Here is a 20,254-nt window from a genome sequence, read left to right as displayed (position 1 = left end):
TCATGCCTGCTCATTTCGGAGGCTCTGCCCTGGTAAGACTGACTTTTTTTATTATCTCTGCAATTCTAAGATTGCTCACACTGCTGCCCCATTCTATTTATCTGTAACCGCCACTGCCACATCTGATCTGCTTAGCTACATGCACCGCTTCTGCCTATGGCCTAGTACCGCCCAACCCCCCCCCCCCCCCCCCCTTATGGTATGCATGCCTGGCATGCAATCTGCAATTGCCGGCACACACTTGCACTGTGTTCACACATCCTGCCGCACTGCAACCCTACTCCTACGCGGAATAACATCTGGGTATATCCTCCACCACTGCTAGAGCCTGCTTCTAATGCTGGGAGTGTTTGATCTATCATCACTGCAACTGGGTGTATTGCCTTGTCCCGCTTGCCCCATACCACCATCTGCCCCATCATCTTCTACAGCAGGTCGCAACTTGCCCCCTGGGAAGCATACACTGCCAAGGACAGGCTGCTGTATAACACTGTCTGGAATCATGCCCTAAAGATCGCAGGCCCTGCCCATGGTCCCTGGCCGAGACAGAGCAGCAAGCTAGACGAACTCTGTCTCCTCAGCGACAAAAGGGTACTCAGCAGCAATTCACCAATCCTCTGCTTCACAGAGACGTGGCTACATGACAGCATCCTGGACAATGCCCTTCATCTGCCAGGCTTCAGTCTTATCCGAGCCGACCGTGATGCCACTCTCTCTGGTAAAAAAGAAGGGTGGTGGCATTTGTTTTTATATCCGCTCCCTATGGTGCCCCACCGCTTCAGTACTTGCCATGAAATGCTCACCTGACCTCGAACTCTTAATGGTCAACTGTAGGCCATCATACTCACCAAGAGAGTTTTCCTCCATCTCGGTGGGGACATACATTCCGCCCAGCGCCGAAGTCAAACACGCCCTGCGCGACCTCAGTGACACCATCACGCAGTGGGAGACGTCCCTCCCCGACTCGCTGTTCATTGTCATGGGCAATTTCAACAAGGCCAATCTTCGCCAAGAGCTGCCACGTTACCATCAGTATATTACCTGCCCCACAAGGAACCTGAACACCCTGGACCACTGCTATACTGTCCTGAAAAATGCGTACAAGGCGGTCCCACTCGTGGCACTTGGCTCCTCAGACCACTGCCTCATCCACCTGATTCCCACCTACAGAAGACCGCTAGAGGCAGCGAAACCAGTCCTACATTCAACCAAAGCGTGGTCAAGCGAGGCCAAGCTCCGACTTCAGGCCTGCTTCGACTGCACCGACTGGAAGGCCCTGGAAGCGCCAGACCTGGATGAGTGGGCCGACAATGTCGCTTCATACATTGCATTCTGCGAAGACTCATGTATTCCAACCAAGACCTTCAAAGTTTACCCGAACAACAAGCCGTGGTTCTCCAACAAGCTATGGCAACTGAGGAAACGCAAAGAGATGGCGCACAAGTCTGGGAACTTGGAGGATACAGAGCAGCGAAGATCAACCTCAATAGAGAACTCAGAGCAGCAAAAAGAGGGTACTCCGAGAAAATGAGACACAATCTTAGCTCAAATGACCCACGAGCCGTCTGGAAGGGACTAAAGACGGCTACCAACTATAAGTGTCCCCCCCCCCCCCCCCCCCTCAACATGCCACACCGACCATCAAGTTAGCAGAAGAGCTCAGTGACTTCTACTGTAGGTTTGAGAATCATTCGACTCTGGCAGGGCCCCCTACTCCTCCCGCCTGTTCACCTATCACTGAGGCTGAGCCAAGTCCAAGCCCACACCCGCCGAAGGTGTGCGAGGCAGAGGTCCTACGTCATCTAGCCACGTTAAATCCCAGGAAAGCCCCAGATGGCGTCTCACCGGCATGCCTAAGAACATGCTCGCAGCAGCTAGCCCCCATCCTCGCCTCCATCTATGCAAAGTCCCTTCAGGAAGGCAGAGTCCCGGAGTGCTTCAAGAGGTCCACAATCATCCCTGTCCCCAAGAAGCAGGGCATCTCTGACATCAATAACTACAGGCCTGTGGCTCTTACTTCCGTCATTATGAAGACCCTGGAAAGGGTGGTTCTGGCCGACCTCAAGCACTCCACGATGCCCCGGCTGGATACGTTTCAGTTCGCATACAGGCCAAACAGGTCCACTGATGACGCTATCAACATCTGCCTAGAGCTAATCAGTGATCACCTAGATAAACCAGACTCGTATGCCAGAATCCTCCTACTGGACTTCAGCTCAGCGTTTAATACAATCTGCCCCAGCATTCTCCGAAATGACCTGGCGGCACTCGAGGTCCACCCGACCCTGCAACGTTGGATCACAGACTTCCTGACCAACAGATCCCAAAGTGTCAAGTTGGACAAGATCTCCTCCCAACCAAGGGTAACCAACACAGGTGCCCAACAGGGCTGTGTCCTATCCCCGATGCTGTTCTCCCTCTACACCAATAACTGCAGGTCATCAGCTGACTCGGTTAAGGTCCTCAAGTTTGCGGATGATACCACCATCGTAGGCCTCGTAACCAAGGACGATGAGCAGGCCTATTGGCAGCAAGTCGACAGCATCTGCCTATGGTGCAAGGAAAACAAGCTGATCCTCAACACTGCCAAAACTGTGGAGATGATCATAGACTTCAGGAAGCATCCACCAACACAGCCTCCTATCTTCATCGATTGCACTGAGGTCATAAAGGTACCCTGTGTCCGCCTCCTCGGAACCCACATCTCCAGCAACCTGTGCTGGAACGCCCACACTGTAACCTTAGAGGAAGGCCCAACAAAGACTTTTCTTCCTACGTCAACTGAGAAAGTTCGGAATGGCCCAGGAGCTGATGTCAAACTTCTATACTGCCACCATAGAATCTGTTATCTGCTCATCCATACTGGTATGGTACGCTGGCTCCTCGTACAGCGACAGATATAAGCTGCAGAGAGGATCATAGGGAAACCCCTCCCCCCGCTTGACCGTCTCTTCTACTCCAGACTGCGTTCCAGAGCTCAAAGAATTGCAACTGATCCCTCACATCCAGGGGCAGTTATTCAGCTCTGCTGAGGATACACGAATTATCTCACCAGTGAATGTTTGTGGTTTTCTGCAAAACCTGTACTGTTGGTGGGCCTTGTGGATAGGGTTGGTGAACTGTGCTCCAGAGGATTGTAGTTATGCATAAACCTTCTATTTGGCCAACCCTAACCAATGCTCACAAGCAGAAATGGGCCCAGAACTACATGACCAATTTTCAGTCTTATTTACTTTTGAGTGCCATGCAACCCTTGTTGCTCCAAAAGGATGGAGTGGTGGATGGTCACCATGTCCTAACAAGGCTGCAACGTCAGAAAGAAGGTGGCAGAGTAATGTTTTGGGTTGGAATCATGGGAAGAGAGCTCCCATGACCCCTTTAGGGTCCCTGAAGGTGTGAAAAATGACCTCAGAAAAGCATGTGGAGTTTCTGACTGACCTCTTTCTTCCATGGCGCAAAAATAACTTTCCGTGATAAAATCATCTTCATGCATGACCATGCACAATCTCATGCTGCAAGGAATACCTCTGCATCATTGGCTGCTTTTGGCATACAAGGAGAGAAACTCATGGTGTGGTCCATATCCTCTCCTGACCTCCATCCTACTGAGAACTTTTGGAGCATCCTCGAGCCAAAGATCTATGTGGGTGTGAGGAGTTTACATTCAATCAGCCGCTCTGGGAGGCTATTCTGACATCTTTCAAAGAAAATGTATCTGAAACTACGCTGCTCTCAAATAAGGGGTCCTATGTAAGTTGACCTGTTAAGATGTTTTTGATTGAAATATCTTTTGATTTCAGTAAGTATAACCCCCTAATGCAGAAAATTCAACAAATGACCATTTTCAGGGGGTTTTTTTACATCCTATAAAATGTTTTGAAACTCTGTGCATAACAGTTTGGAAAGGCGCATTTTAAGTTTTTTTTTTTTCATTTTTGAAAAATATACCTTTATTTGGTGGTTGGTGCAGTAAAATTTTAATTCTACTCTACGGCTACTTACATACCAAGACGTTGCGTTTTAGGGGACGTTATGGTCGCATAACGTGCCCCTAACGCAAGGTATGGTGGTGTTGAAGTTGGACGTCAGATTGAGCTGCGTTATGCAGCTCTCAAAGTAGCCACTCCAGGTTAGTGATAGAAAGTCCGGATCTTTTTAAGGATTCGGATAATTTGAATCGGATCATTGAAATGATCCGGATCTTTGAACCGAATCATTTGAATAATTTTACTAGGGAAGCAGACTGGGTTAAATGACTAGCAGGACAGGACGTTCCCTGCACTGTACATTCTGTATGTTCCTGTTTCTTCCAGATAAACATCCACTGTGAACCGAATCTTTCATTGTGGTGATCCGGATGATTCGACTCACAAAAAAGATCAAATCAAATGAACGATTCGTTCATGATCTGGACAACACTACAGTCCTACCACGAGTCTCTGCAGTGCAGTGAATATTAATTAGCCATGTGGCTGGCTGCTGAGGAGTGGGGGAGACCTCCTTCTCCAACATTACTGAGCATGTGCAAGCAGTCTAACGCTGCTTAGTCCAGTATGACGTACAGCATGCAGCACTTTGTTTAAACGTGCTGCGTTACTATATAACGCAACGTGGGCACTGTGAACCGCACAATTGATTTACAGTGCTGTGAGTTAGGCTGCGTTACTGGCTGCTGTAACGTGGGACTTTAACGTCCCACTGTGAAACCAGCATAATGGTTGATAACTAAAACATGCTGACTGCCACTTGCATCTACTATTTAGGAAAATCCGAGAAAAAATATAATATGTATAATAATTTGGAACACGGTGTAAATACAAATCAGTAAAAATGAGTATAAGCAATAGTAACTGATATAATTTAAGGTGCTCATATATTACTTGAATTGCGGAATCGATATCCGGGAGAGTCTGTCATAGTGATCAAATCTGCTGGAAATTGATGCCGCAACGTGGCTGCCCAATAGTAATTTCCATCAATTTCCGGACTAAACGACCGCTTGATGCTTGATCTCACTTGATAGGGCTTTTTTGTGTGTGCAGAGGTTGCGGCAATCTATTTCCCAATGACCAACTGACCCCCCTGCCGGTCACCCCATGTGTAATGTGTACCTCCCCGCCTCTTTCAGTGTCCTGCTGGTATTTGTTTTAATTACTGCCAGGTGCCTCTTCCACATGACATGACGAAATATGTCACACGTGCCATCAGGGTCATGTGCTACAGGCGATAGGGAGAGGATTTGGAGGAGGCCCGTGGATAGGTGAGCCCAGACGGTGCACATTACATGTGGGGGGCAGAGACCTGGGGGCCCGGAAGGCAGTGGCGCTAGTATGGTAGATAACTAAAAAATTTCATGCTAAAATCTGTTAGAATTCTGCAGTCTGTGGGCAGGTAATAATTGCTCTCCGGTCAGATTGGATCAGAGAATTATCTATCAGATAGTCGATCTAATGGCCATTGAGTAATGTGTGTCCATCTTTAGGAAGTGAAAAAAAGACAAATAAAAATTAGCCAGATTTAGATTTTAGCCAGGACAGTGGCAACATGGAACCCAATACTGTGCTATTTTCGTCATCGGAGGTACATATTCATTTTTGTACACTGTCATTAGGTGCTGGCAGGAAGACTGACAGACTTCACTACACCACAAAGTAGTCATACTTAAAATGAACCTCCAGACTAAAAATCTACTCAGCAGAACTGAAAAGGCTTGGTGTTTCTTTAACAGTTTCACAGCATCAGAACTTTGTTTTTCTTATCCAAAACTCATTTTTAGCTGAACAGAAGAAAACTGCCCGGGCATTTTTCCCCTGATGCTGTGCAAAGCATGATGGGATTTCTGATATTGTTGTTCTCATTCTGCTGTTTTGGTGCATTTTATTTATTTATTTATTTTATTTGAGATTTGAAGCCTAGCGTGTGCAGCTGGGAGGTGTGATCAGGACAGAAGACAGTTGGAACTGTCTCTCATGCTCCCTGTCACCTCCTTTAAACCAAAAAGATTTTGATTTTGTTTTTACAGCCCCCTGTCAGGTCCTGACTCCACCCAAGCTTCTTTAAAGCTTATTATGCTGTTGCATATCTTTTAGAGCAGAGAGGAAGTTCTGAGTTCTGTTGATGGGGTCAGATCACCCCCAGATTGTTTTTGTTTTTTTTAAAAAAAAAATTTTAATTTCCATTTTTTTTACCCTATCCCTCCCCCCGTCAGCCTATCACAGCGATGAGCTGTGATAGGCTTCAGCCTTGATGACGCCCATGGGTGTTAGGCGGTCGTTGGGTAGTTAATACCTCGGTTAAGTTGTAGACACATGACTTTGCTGCTGCTTGTTGGACCTGTGCACTGGTTGTCTTCCCTTTGCACAGTACAGAGATTCTGCTGCTTATACCACTTCCACTGAAAAACTCCATACTTTGCCCACATAACCTCTTCTGTGTCCAGATTGCAGGGGTCGTGATAAGCAGCTTACCCACTACTGCCCACCGAAAAGGCAGCACTGCTTTGCCCTAAAAACTGTTACAGCAGCAACAAAGTGACTGCTGCTGACTAAATGTATTTACAGGCAAATGCATGCAGTAGGTGCTTATCATAAAATATCTCCACTGGAGCCATAGTGAGGTGGTGAGTCCACATCAAAGCCAGAGAGCTGCTTGACTTTTATTCGCCACTAGAGAGAGCATGCATTCTGTCTCCATCTCTCAGCATGCTGGTACCCAATAATGTCTGCTGCAGCAAATTACTATTTTAGCACTCTTCTAAAAAAATTTTCCTCTATTAAAGCTTTTATTAATGGTAGATGCACTTTTACTTTAAGAGTTTTAATAATGTGATACAGTAATGACCACACGTGAATGTCTTGATCATTGTAGCCAAGTAGGAGAACTCTGTGGAAATGCATCCAGATTATTTATGTTAATCAGTACATGCTGTCAGTAGGGAAGACGAGCTCGCTTTTTTTTTTTTTTTTTTTTGAGTTGTATTGGTTTATAATGTTTTGCCATAGAGTGTATGTTTATTTTACATTTTTGGCCCATATTGACTGGAACACATAGGGCTTGATTAACCGGTGCTACCGTAAGTGTTAGCGCTGGAGTGAAAAGCCACTTAGTGCCCCATAAGTAGCTTTGCGCGCACTAACAGCCGCGCAAAGCTACTTTGCCCACAGCACTACGCACAGTGCGCGCATCGCGGTGCGCCGGTAACAGTGCATGGTAAGACAATAAGGTTGCACCCGGTGCCCCGAAACGGCGCATCAATGCGATGCCTCAGTGGGCACCCGATGCGCAGTTTTCGGCGCACCAGGTGCGACCTTATCGTCGCACCGCACACTATTACCGGCGCACCGCGCTGCATGCACTGTGCGTGGCGATGTGTGGGCGCAAAGCATTTAACTCCGTGGCTTGCGCCCCCTTATGTCTTAAGGCTCACTAACCGCCTCAGCGTTGGTTAGTGAATCAGGCTCATAGTCTACAGAATCCTGGCAAAATGTCAGCACATTTTTAACTGATGCAGATTTTGTTTGAGATTTCTTCTGTAGAGATGGAATTGTGCAGGGGGGCATAGACCTGGCGCCCACCTCCCCGCATTTGCATCTGATCTCGCTGACTGTAAGTGTCTCTGCTATATTTGACTCAATAAATTACCCTATCTGCAGTGCTGGCTCCACCTCGTCTCTCCCTCCAACACAAGTTTGTCTATTGCCACACAGCCTATGCACGCTCTTAAAGGGGATTACACTGCTTCAGTCATATGCTAAGGAAGGTCAAGTCCAGTCCCCTGCTGCAATCTTGAGAGTGCTGGAGTTCCATCTCCTCTACCTCCTACTAAAAGTTGGCTAGTTTTGTTTTATGCCGTAACCCATCCTGGCAAGAAGGGATTGTTTTAAGTCACAATTCCAGGATGATTTTTTTTTATTTCTTTCCTGAGTTTCCATCTCACAATTTTCATAACATCCTATCTAGGTAGGTAGGTGGTGAATATCTCCAAGAGTATTTTTATAGGGAAGGAGATTTAGATTCTCTTTTTTTTTTTTTTATTATTCTTATTATTGCTGTCCCTCACTTCCTGTCCTCTGGACTAAACCTTTTCCTTATTAAACCCACAAAACTCCATTGAGATCATAAGAACAGTGAGGGGGAAGTTTGCTAATAGAAAAGCCAATAAAACACAAAAATGTTTAACTCCTAATAACACACACAAAAAAAAAAATCTTGGAACTGGGCTCTGAAGTACTCCTTGTTGGAGGGCTATGGAGTCTGCCATCTAGACCTCCTTATCCATTATTATTATTATTGATTTATAAAGTGCCAACATATAACGTGGCGCTGTACACAGTAAGAAATGAACATGGGGTACATAATTATACAGACAATGGTGTACACCAATGTACAAGATACATAATTGGAGACAAAATACAAAAACGACACAAAATACAGAATAGGTAATGACAGATACAAGTAACATGATGAATAAAATGTATAAGGATTTTCAAGACCTAAAAGGGGAGAGAGAGCCCTGCGAGTTTACAATCTAAAGGGAGTGGGGGGAGACAGGAGGAGGCGTAGTATACAACAAACCTATAGAGGCAGTGTGTTTTAGGATACCCAGTAGGACTGCAATTTGGTCTTAGGACAAAGGGAAGTGGCCTAAGGTAGCACATATGCTTGTCGGAACAAGTGAGTTTTTAGAGAGCGTTTAAAAGTAACACAGGTTCCAGAGGAGGGGTGAAGTGCATGCAAAATCTTATAAGCGTGAATGCCCACCTTCTGACACTGTGCATGAGTTTCTTCCATACAGCAAGCATGCAGGTCTGATGACTGGAGGGAGGGCACCTTGCTGGCTCCTCAGATCCAGGGACCTTGGAGCAGTAGCATACACAGTATTCCATAATACAACTGCACTACTTGGTTTTCTAATGCAAGGTGTGCTTTGAATGCAAGATAAGGACTACTCATTCAGTCCTACACAGAAACCTACTCTGATTTCCATACAGTTCCCTGCTGTGGTGGCTAGCAGCAACTTCTACACAGAAGGAACAAGAAGTCAACACACACCAGGAGGCTGGGTGATATGAACTGGGTTATTTTTTTTTTTTTTCTTTCTGGGTACAGTTTGCTTTGAACGTGTTTTTCACGCATGCAGGCAGGGCCGGTTTAAGCAACAATGGGGCCCCAGGGCAAAATAAACCTGGGGGGCCCCCCCAACATATACCCCGGAACAAAAATCGGCATTAAGAGACCTTTTTTGCAGCTGGTATAGTCAGGGTGTGAAGCCCCAATCGGTCGGAGCTCCACATTCTGGCTATTCCAGCCTGCATGGGGGACAAGGGGTTAAAAAGTTTCAGGAGGGGGGACCCCACAATTTTTTTTTTAATTCCCACACTCTAAACATAAAAAAAAAAAAAATTGGGAAAATAGGAAAACATGCCAGGGATCTTCATACAGCCATATTGCGGCTGTATAGCGATCCCTGGCCAAAGCGCTGCGGCTGCGTATAGACCCCCTGGAAACCCCGTCAGGAAATTTATTGCGCTTTCGTTTGATGCATGTAAAATTACACTACCGTTAGGTTTGCTACTAAAAGTGACATTTACCGCATTTAAAAGTATACTTTTTTTCCTTCGAAACTTTAAAATCGATTTTCTCAAAAACTATAAGGTCTTTTTGAAAAATAGTTTTTTTCCTCTTATTCCTAATGATCTCCTTAACATACCCTGCAAATTTAGGGTTTCTAGCTTTTAAGGTGGATTTGCTATTAACCATTAAAGTCGGCAGGTTTTTAAATGTGTTTTTTTTTCCTTTGAAACTTTAAAATCGATTTTCTCAAAAACTATAAGGCCGATTTTGAAAAAAATTGTTTCCTCTTGTAGCCACTGGGGGCCCCTACAAGCTCTGGGGCCCTGGGGCAGCTGCCTCCTTTGCCTTAATGGTAGCGCCCGCCCTGCATGCAGGGAGTAGTTTATATGACCATATGTTTACAAAAGTACAAAGACATTTTTCCATTGTGTATGCAGAACCATTTTCATTACAGATTTAGTCAAAGTATGCTAGCGTGTCCAGCTAATGGGATCAGCCAAAGTTATGTCTCTACCAAGCTTTGCGCCACTTTGGTGGTTTGGAAAAAGGTGCTGTAGTAATCTGGATCAGTTAGTGGCAAAAGGGTTGTTCTCTACCAAAGCAATCAAGCTGGTTTGGTATTACTATGGGTTATAAGAAAAGATATCCACTGTCCTTAAGAACCTCACTCTCCATTTAGTTTAGCAGCCTATTAAAGTAACAGGGTTCTCCACTTCCATTACAGATATAGTTTGGCCTATTTGGAAACTAGTGGAGAACCTGTGTGATCCAGGGAACATGGACTTTTATAAGAACAAAAAAACTGTATTGAGTTACAAACATTTGCAAACCTTATGGTCATATTGGATCACAATGATGACTGCTAAAATTTCACATTCCTGCAAGATCAAAATATTTTTAGGTTGTAGTATATATTACAAAAAGTGTCACAGCCCATGACTGAATTACGTAGCCACAGTTTCACTTACCTTTTGGCAGTTCTCACTATCACCCAATATGATCTACCAGTAGATGAGGGCTACAAACTTCTACCATTTTAAAAGAATCAAGTCCAGCTTATACTGGAGCCCTGTGTGATCTCAACTTCCCAATCTGCGTAAGTTGGGGTCATTGGGGCAGATGTATCAAAACAAGCAATAATTAGAGCAAAACAGAAGCAAATATGGAGTTGCACAAAACAACCAATCAGAATACCTTTTGTGAGTGTCTGCTCTATTTTTTTTTCACCACTTCTGCACCAGTTTTTTTCTTGCATGGTGTTTGATAAATCTGCTTCATTGAATTTACAGGGGTTGGACAAAATAATGGAAACCCCTTGAAAATCAACAAAATATATTTTAATATGGTGTAGGTCCACCTTTTGCGGCAATTACAGCCTCAATTCTCCGAGGTATTGATTCATACAAATTGTGAATTGTTTCCAAAGGAATTTTTAGCCCATTCTTCAGTTAATACACCCTCCAGTTCTTTCAGAGACGATGGCGGCGGAAATCGACTTACTTGAATCTCTAATAACGACCATAAATGCTCAATAATGTTGAGGTCTGGGGATTGTGGTGGCCAGATGAGATGCTCATCTTCATTAGAATGTTCCTCGTGCCATTCTTTTAACAATTCTAGCTGTATGGATTGGGGCATTATCATCTTGAAATGCATTCCCCTCCAGAAACAGTTCTTGAACCATAGGATGAACTTGGTAGCCAAAAATTCCTAAATAGTCTCGGCTGTTAATTCTTCCATGAAAGGAAATCGTTGGCACAGCGGATTTCCAAGAAATGGCACCCCCGATCATCACAGAACCCCCACCATGTTTTACCGTTGGGAGAAGGCAGTCTGGATGAAATGCTTCTTTCGGGCTGTCTCCAAACGTACACTTGGCCGGAGGTCGGAGATAACGTAAACGTTGATTTGTCAGAGAAAATCACATTTTTCCACTGTTCGAGGGACCAATTCTGGTGGTTTCTACACCACTCTAAACGCCTTGAAACATTTGTCTTTGAGAGCAGAGGTTTTCTAATTGCAGTTCTTCCGTGGAATCCAGATTTGTGCAGCTCCCGGCTAACAGTTTTTATGGAAACTTGCTTCTGTAGATGTTCATTCAGCTCTGCAGTGATTTTAGGATTCGTGGTCTTGCGAGCTTTTCTAACAATTCGATTTGGAATCCAACGGTCTCTCTTAGGACAACTTCGACTTTCAGCCACAACTGTGCTTTGCTGAGGACGTTTTTCCTTCTCTTTCAAAGGCAGTCATTACTTTTGAGACCGTACCTCTTGAAATGCCAAGCATTCGGGCAGTTTCTGTTACAGTAGCGCCTGCCATATGAGCACCAACAATTTGGCCTCTTTGAAAGCCTGAGAGATCTGCCATTATTATAAATTATAACCAAATTTGGTTTAAATATCTGTAAAAAAAACAATTCAGTAGAAGATGAAGCCGGCACCATCTAAGTATTCTTATGCTCTTTATTGAAACATCAAAGTTACAGGCTGTCACACATAGTGCGACGTTTCGGGGGGGGGGCTCCCCTTTATCAAGCAGATGACAGTCTGACAGGTATTCAAAATGTGTATCATATATATATATATATATATGTATGTATATATATATATATATATATATATACACCCACTTATCAGCCAATCACGGGTCTGTATATACAGACCAATCACAGGGCCTAATCTAACATGTGGACCTGATGGAAAACAGATGAAAAGAAGAAGGGCCAATGGGGATAGAGCTCTATCTACCTGTCAGACTGTCATCTGCTTGATAAAGGGGAGCCCCCCCGAAACGTCGCACTATGTGTGACAGCCTGTAACTTTGATGTTTCAATAAACAGCATAAGAATACTTAGATGGTGCCGGCTTCATCTTCTACTGAATTGTCTCCGTCTGGTTAACGGATTGCCTGAGCACATCGCTACTTATCTTCATAGGAGTGCCTCCTCTTAACTACATTGTAAAAAAACAATTATTTTAATGAAACAAAAAAAAATTTACATGTCAAGTTTTAATTGCTTAAAACATTTTCAAAGATTATGGTGCCAAAATGTTAGGTGTTTCCATAATTTTTTCCAACCCCTGTACTGATACCAGCTGTCACATCTGATACTGGACTGATTTTTTTACTCCTTGCTCATGTCTTATATTTTACTGTGGTAAACTTTACCATGTAGTATGCAATCCTTCTGAGTTGCTTTCCCATTTTTGCACTTTGCAGCTTTAATCCCCAGGAGTGCATTATAGTGATGTCTGGTTGTATGGAAACTTTGTTAGTTTAGGTTTACATTTCTGTACTTAATTTGATCTCAGCATGTTGTCCTCCCACTTTCTATACAGCAAGGCTTTGCTTGTTGGCTGATCTATATGCAGCAGCAGCCTCTTGGACCAGGCCAGCACATGATCTGTGGCTAGCATCTCCTGCCACGTCTGTACTTTTAATTTCAGATTTAGGTTACTTGCGCACCCCCTCTCCTCCCACCACCCCCTCTTTACACTCCACAGGCTCACGTTGTTCTTTGGCTTCAGACAAGTGGCGTGTCCAACAATGAGGAGATTGTAACCCTTTGTTCAACCGTGCCAGGTCTACACCTTTTCTAAAACTTAAATTCAAAGGATTTTGTTTGACTTTGTCCTTACATCTTTCCATTTGACTTATGTCTGTTATAAGCCAAATTTCTTAGCACTTGTTTGTTTTTGTTAAAGATCCTCAGAAAATAGTTGGTGTGCAATGCTTTATTGCATACTTTCTCTGTAGTTGAGTTGTGGGAAATTCCTGCCACCTAGTGGTCACTATGAGAAATGAAAAGACTGATATATGGGAGAAGGTGGCTGGACCTTTAAACAGCCTGGCAGCTCTTGGAGGACATCAGCTGGCTCCTCAACCATAAATATAAGCAACTCATGAATTATACACATTGGTGTGTATTTTGTAGAGAAGAGTGGGGTATCACGGGTTCCGGACAATGTTTTGTTTATATTTTTTTAAATAAAAAAAAAAGTCGTCCGGTAGGAAAATCCAACCCTGCTGGTCTTTTTCCATCAATGGAGATTGGCTTGATGATTTTCTCGATCGAACCTTAAATAGTGTTATTGTGCTACAGGTATCTTGGGCAAACCCATACTTTCCAGTTATTACAAGCAATGCCTGAAATAAGCAGGCACTTTGAGAATGTAGACCGGCTAAATTTTGGATTTCCAGCACAATGCATTTGAGAAAAACAAAAATCAAAAACACTAGTGGATACACCTGCCTTGCCCAAACGTGCTTACGATCTATAATGGACTATGGGTAAGGAAGATGAGGACACTTGTAGGTGATGTGTGATATTTAGTAATTAATTGGTGTGAGGGGTTAGCAGTATGAAGAATCAAGACACAGAACATTTATATGTCTCTTTCCTGGCAGACTCAAAGTGCCACTAGAGCACACTCAGTAGGCAGTAGCAGTGTATTGCCCAAGGTCTCCATACTGAATAGGTGCTGGCTTACTGAACAGGAAGAGACTATATTTGAAACCTGGCCACTTGCGTCAGAGGCAGAGCTCTTAACCAGTACATTATCCAGTCACTGAAACCCTATACGAACTTGGCAGAAGTGAGGGCCAATTTGTAGGATTAAGCAGGAACTTCCATAGAATAGGGCTGTGAGAAGTATTGCAGCTATGCATAAAATTATGGGTGAGGATGGTGGGTATAGGTCAGATAAGGATTGGAGAGAGTGGTTTTGAATGCATTTAAATATGCGATTGGTAATATTGGGTCTTATGTGCCAAAGACTGGAAGAAGGATTTTGTAGTAGTCAAATGGAGTGATTAGGACATGCATGAAGGCTTTGTAAGTCTCCAGCATTAAGAAAACAGCATAACTGTTTTTTCTGTTGTAATTTAATAGTCCTTTAACTAATTTTCAAACTCATTTTTCTTGTCCTTGCAGTGGAAAACATTGGCCATTGTGAATTTGCTCACTTGCGCGATCTTCTGATAAGGTCAGTGGGTCAGATAATGTTCGCTATCTTTATTTCTTATTCATTTGTAAGCTTTATGAATTCGAAAGAATGCAGTGAAGGTCTATTTCTCCCCTACCTCTGGTTGCATAATCAAACATTGTATGCTTTTGTTGTACAGCATGACTGCAAATACTGAGATGACCATAAGACCTTTCAGCTTTCTATATATAAATATATTCGCAGATCTGTAAAACATGAATAGCCATATATACAAAAAAAAATTTCTTTGAACTATTTGATGTTTGATTTGAGTTAATAAAATACCTTGTGGTGATGAATTCCATTGACTGGCTGTCTTATTTTACATAGGACACACATGCAGAACATCAAGGACATAACAAGCAGTATTCACTTTGAAGCATATCGAGTCAAAAGGCTTCAAGAAGGCAGTATGCTCTCCAATGGCACAGGAGAAAAAGACTATACCTCCAATGAGATGTAATGCCAAGATCTCGCACCCCATTATGACATCCCATCTTTCAGTTTTTGTATGTTCAGCTGTCGTTACGTCATGCAAGAAAAATGAGAAAGTTATTGAAGGTTAGCCCATTAATTTTCAGTACCCCAAGGTCTGACTGGGCTTCGATCTGCAACATTGTGCCACAAAAAAGGAGACCTTATCAAGGCAGTGGTGGTGGGGGGGGGGGGGGTGGCTGTTAACTTCTGCTTTAAAGAGTAAGTGTACTTACAGTGAGCCTCTGTACCTTTTTTGAGAGCAATCCATAACATTTGGACATTAAATTAGCAGCTTTTGGTAGTGTTGGGAGAGTCAGTTCCTTTCACTCCTATTCTGAATTATCAGCACTTCCTTCCCAACACTAGAAGTCACTGCTGGAAGAACAGGCTTATATCAGTGGTGCTTCTGGTTACTGCAGAACCTAACTGTACACTTACCCATTTCGTTTTTTGCTACTAGTGTGAACTTCAGAGCCAATTTACTGCCATGCGACTCTAAGTGCTATATTAACCCTTTTGTCTTTTTCAGCTTCTAAACCCCAATGACCAACAGTCTATGTATAAAATTAGCTTTGCCATTTTCCACTAATTTTCTGCAATCCTTTTCTGTACCTTCGGTTATTATGGAGCTCAGAGTAAAGTATTGCCAGTTAGAATGTGATATTATATTTGCCAAATTTAAAGTGCTGAAAGTCAAGACATGGAATGTGAATTGTACAGTGCATTTTGTCTATAGGCTGTGAAGTCAACACTGTATTTATGATTCCTGAGAAAGTAGAAAAAAATGGAAGGATTATGTAAGTGAATATACACACACACACACACACACACACACACACACACACACACACACACACACACACACACACACACACACACACACACACACACACACACACACACACACACACACACACACACACACACACACACACACACACACACACACACACACACACACACACACACACACACACACACACACACACACACACACACACACACACACACACACACACACACACACACACACATACACACACACATACACACACACATACACATATACATACATACACACACACACATATACATACATACATACATACACACACACACACACACACACACACACACACACACACACACACACACACACACACACACACACACACACACACACACACACACACACACAGTACAGGCCAAAAGTTAGGACACACCTTCTCATTCAAAGAGTTTTCTTTACTTTCATGACTATGAACATTGTAGATTCACACTGAAGGCATCCAAACTAAGAATTAACACATGGAAGTATAGTACATAACCAAAAAGTGTGAAACAACTGAAAATGTCATATTCTAGGTGCTACAAAGTAGTCACCTTTTGCTTTGATAACTGCTTTGCACACTCTTGGCATTCTCTTGATGAGCTTCAAGAGGTAGTCACCTGAAATGGTCTTCCAACAGTCTTGAAGGAGTTCCCAGAGATGCTTAGCACTTGTTGGCCCTTTTGCCTTCACTCTGCGGTCCAGCTCACCCCAAACCATCTCGATTGGGTTCAGGTCTGGTGACTGTGGAGGCCAGGTCATCTGGCGAAGCACCCCATCTCTCCTTCCTGGTCAAATAGCCCTTACACAGCCTGGAGGTGTGTTTGGGGTCATTGTCCTGTTGAAAAATAAATGATGGTCCAACTACATGCAAACCAGATGGAGTAGCATGCCGCTGCAAGATGCTGTGGTAGCCATGCTGGTTCAGTATGCCTTCAATTTTGAATAAATCCCCAAAGTTGTCATCAGCGAAGTACCCCCACACCATCACACCTCCTCCATGCTTCACGGTGGGAACCAGGCATGTAGAGACCATCCGTTCACCTTTTCTGCATTGCACAAAGACACGGTGGTTGGAACCAAAAATCTCAAATTTGGACTCATCAGACCAAAGCACAGATTTCCACTGGTCTAATGTCCATTCCTTGTGTTCTTTAGCCCAAACATGTCTCCTCTGCTTGTTGCCTGTCCTTAGCAGTGGTTTCCTAGCAGATTTTCTACCATGAAGGCCTGATTCACACAGTCTCCTCTTAACAGTTGTTCTAGAGATGTGTCTGCTGCTAGAACTCTGTGTTGCATTGGCCTGGTCTCTAATCTGAGCTGCTGTTAACCTGCGATTTCTGAGGCTGGTGACTTGGATGAACTTATCCTCCGCAGCAGAGGTGACTCGTGGTCTTCCTTTCCTGGGGCGGTCCACATGTGTGCCAGTTTCTTTGTAGCGTTTGATGGTTTTTGAGACTGCACTTGGGCACACTTTTAAAGTTTTCCCAATTTTTCAGACTGACTGACCTTCTTTTCTTATAGTAATGATGGCCACTCGTTTTTCTTAGCTGCTTTTTTCTTGCCATAATACAAATTTTAACAGTCTATTCAGTAGGACTATCAGCTGTGTATCCACCTGACTTCTCCACAACGCAACTGATGGTCCCAACCCCATTTAAAAGGCAAGAAATCCCACTTATTAAACCTGACAGGGCACACCTGTGAAGTGAAAACCATCTCAGGTGACTACCTCTTGAAGCTCATCAAGAGAATGCCAAGAGTGTGCAAAGCAGTAATCAAAGCAAAAGGTGGCTACTTTGAAGAACCTAGAATATGACATTTTCAGTTGTTTAACACTTTTTGGTTATGTACTATACTTCCACATGTGTTAATTCATAGTTTGGATGCCTTCAGTGTGAATCTACAATGTTCATAGTCATGAAAATAAAGAAAACTCTTCGAATCAGGTGTCCAAACTTGTGGGCTATACTGTGTGTGTGTATGTATATGTATGTGTATATATATATATATATATATATACACACACACACACACACACACACACACACACACACACACACACACACACACACACACACACACACACACACACACACACACACACACACACACACACACACACACACACACACACACACACACACACACACACACACACACACACACACACACACACACACACACACACACACACACACACACACACACCACTTCCTCTAAATGCCTTGCTTTGAAATCTCAAAGGACTCTTGTAGATTGTAAGGTGGTACAATTACCATTTTGATAAGACTGAATTCTTAATAGTTAGTTTTTTCATCAGATTCCCTATATCCCCCTTTAAAAAAAAAAAATTAAGGAAATCCATTTACCCCTATTTTTCCTTTAAATGGAATGATATATATATTCTCAGAGATGCATATGATTTTGTTTTGATCTGATAATTTATGAAACACTGAATATGTATTTTTCAGAAATCTAAAATGTCTAGAAGGTGGCAGTATTTCTTCACATATGCAATTCATCACAGAGGCAGTATGAATAACAATTTCCACAATTTAGCCTGAAATGAAACTGGGGGATACACGCTCAAATATTTATCCCTCAACCCAATTGTCAAACTGAGAATGTTGTGGTAAACATTTTGTTTACTGCATCGACACGGAGAGGAGAGTAATATTTAGCGACTAACTAAATCTTAATTATTTGAAGGACTACACCACTTTCAGGATAACAGCAATAGTACATTTAAGAGGATAGCCTCTATAAAAAGTACAAATAGTGCGGTTCCACCCCTCACTAATACACAATGTATATAAAAGTCCAAAACAAGCAACACAGGGTTTTAAAAAGACACTGAAGCGGAAAAAAATTATGATACGATTGGTATGTGTAGTACAGCTAAGAAATAAAACATTAGCAGCAGATGAGTCTAATATTGTTTCCAGTACAGGAAGAGTTAAGAAACGTCAGTTATCTATGCAAAAAAGCCATTGAGCTCCACCTTTCAAAGTTGCAGAGAGTTAGGTCTTCTGAAGCTTATCTCAACTGTGAGTCATTGAGTGTGAGTCAAACTGTTAATCTTCTTTTTCTCTGCAGAGAAGGGGTTCAACAGTTCACTGCTGTTCTGTAGAATCATTTACAATGCTGAATAGTGTGTAAACTGAAAATATTAGAGAATGATGCAATGATTAAAAAAAACGATATAACTGGAAATAAAAATAAGATAATATTTTCTTTGCTTCTAATGTTTTAGTAATTGTCCGTACTACACAACCAATTCATTATATCATATATATTTTTTGCTTCAGTGTCTCTTTAAATGAACAATTTTGCTCTTTATTCTTCAAATCTCAAGTCTTTTAGATTGCGGATATATGGTGTAGTCATAATTCAGAGATCCAATTAACAAAAAGATTGCCTGACACATGTTTCATAGCCAAAAGCCGCTTCCTTAGAGGCACACAATGTACATGAACATCATGTGCAGATCATAGAGATAAGTCAAACTGCAATCTGTAGTGTGATTTAATAGAAGCGGTCATTTAATACAATAATATAATATGTGCATTTCTGAAATATTCATCTTTACCTGCTACAAAAAATAGTTTTTAATGTGTTACTGTTATTAATGCAATAAAGGTTAAAAACTCAACATTCCCATTTTATGTGAATTTTGTTTATTTATTGCCATCTTTTCTTTTATCCAATATTTTGCTATATCATCCTGTCTTTATTGCAACTCTTCTGTAGATTATCACACTATGCAGTGAAATGTATCTATTACTGGAAACAACCAACAGAAGCATTCAATTTATTGGGTGGAAAATGGATGTGGTTACTTCTAAGCAGGAGGAATAAGTGTGACTGTGTATTGATCATTTTATTTCCAATTTAAATGTACCTTGTTGCTCTGTCATTTTTTTTGTTTTAATTGTCTGATCTACCCCTCTCTAAAAATACTTTCATTTGCTAAGCTGCGCTCCATTAGAGTAAAAATAATAATAATAAAAATCATATATGTGTTGAGTTGCTATATTTTAGCAAATAAAAAATACTATATCAACTGAAAGATTATATATTCCACATACTAAGGTTTAAGGTATGAAGAGACAGGATGCTCCATGCACTTGAAAAGTTGCCAACCTGTCTGTGATGATGATGTACCTTTTTGTTAAGAGAAGTAAATGTATTTTTCTTTTTTTTTGTAATGCTTATTTTGGTTCTATTTTTTTGTTTCTTGTTTGTCTTTGGGTCGAAATTCCCAGATTCCCAAAGTGCCCCTTATTGATTTATATGCATTATGACAAACTAGTCTTTTTTTGTATAAATAATAAAATGTGTTTTAAAATGTATTTCCTAAAATAAATGTTACAAATGCAGATTTGTG

General features: G+C 42.3%; 1 protein-coding gene across 1 annotated transcript in view; it reads left to right on the top strand.

Moving 5' to 3' along the window:
- LOC137542196 (septin-9-like) overlaps positions 1-15,928 on the top strand; it is a 106,090-nt gene extending 90,162 nt beyond the window's left edge. Inside the window, exons 7-8 of the mRNA XM_068263925.1 lie at positions 14,507-14,558; positions 14,889-15,928. Of these exons, the coding sequence (XP_068120026.1) occupies positions 14,507-14,558; positions 14,889-15,021 (185 nt within the window). The 3' untranslated portion in view covers positions 15,022-15,928. The remainder of the gene's footprint in view (positions 1-14,506; positions 14,559-14,888) is intronic.
- The last annotated feature ends 4,326 nt before the right edge of the window (positions 15,929-20,254 follow it).

Source organism: Hyperolius riggenbachi, chromosome 12 (assembly GCF_040937935.1).
Source record: "Hyperolius riggenbachi isolate aHypRig1 chromosome 12, aHypRig1.pri, whole genome shotgun sequence".
Classification (NCBI taxonomy): Eukaryota; Metazoa; Chordata; class Amphibia; order Anura; family Hyperoliidae; genus Hyperolius; species Hyperolius riggenbachi.
The sequence above is the reverse complement of the archived record's forward strand: the minus strand, read 5'-3'. Positions and strand labels throughout refer to the sequence as shown.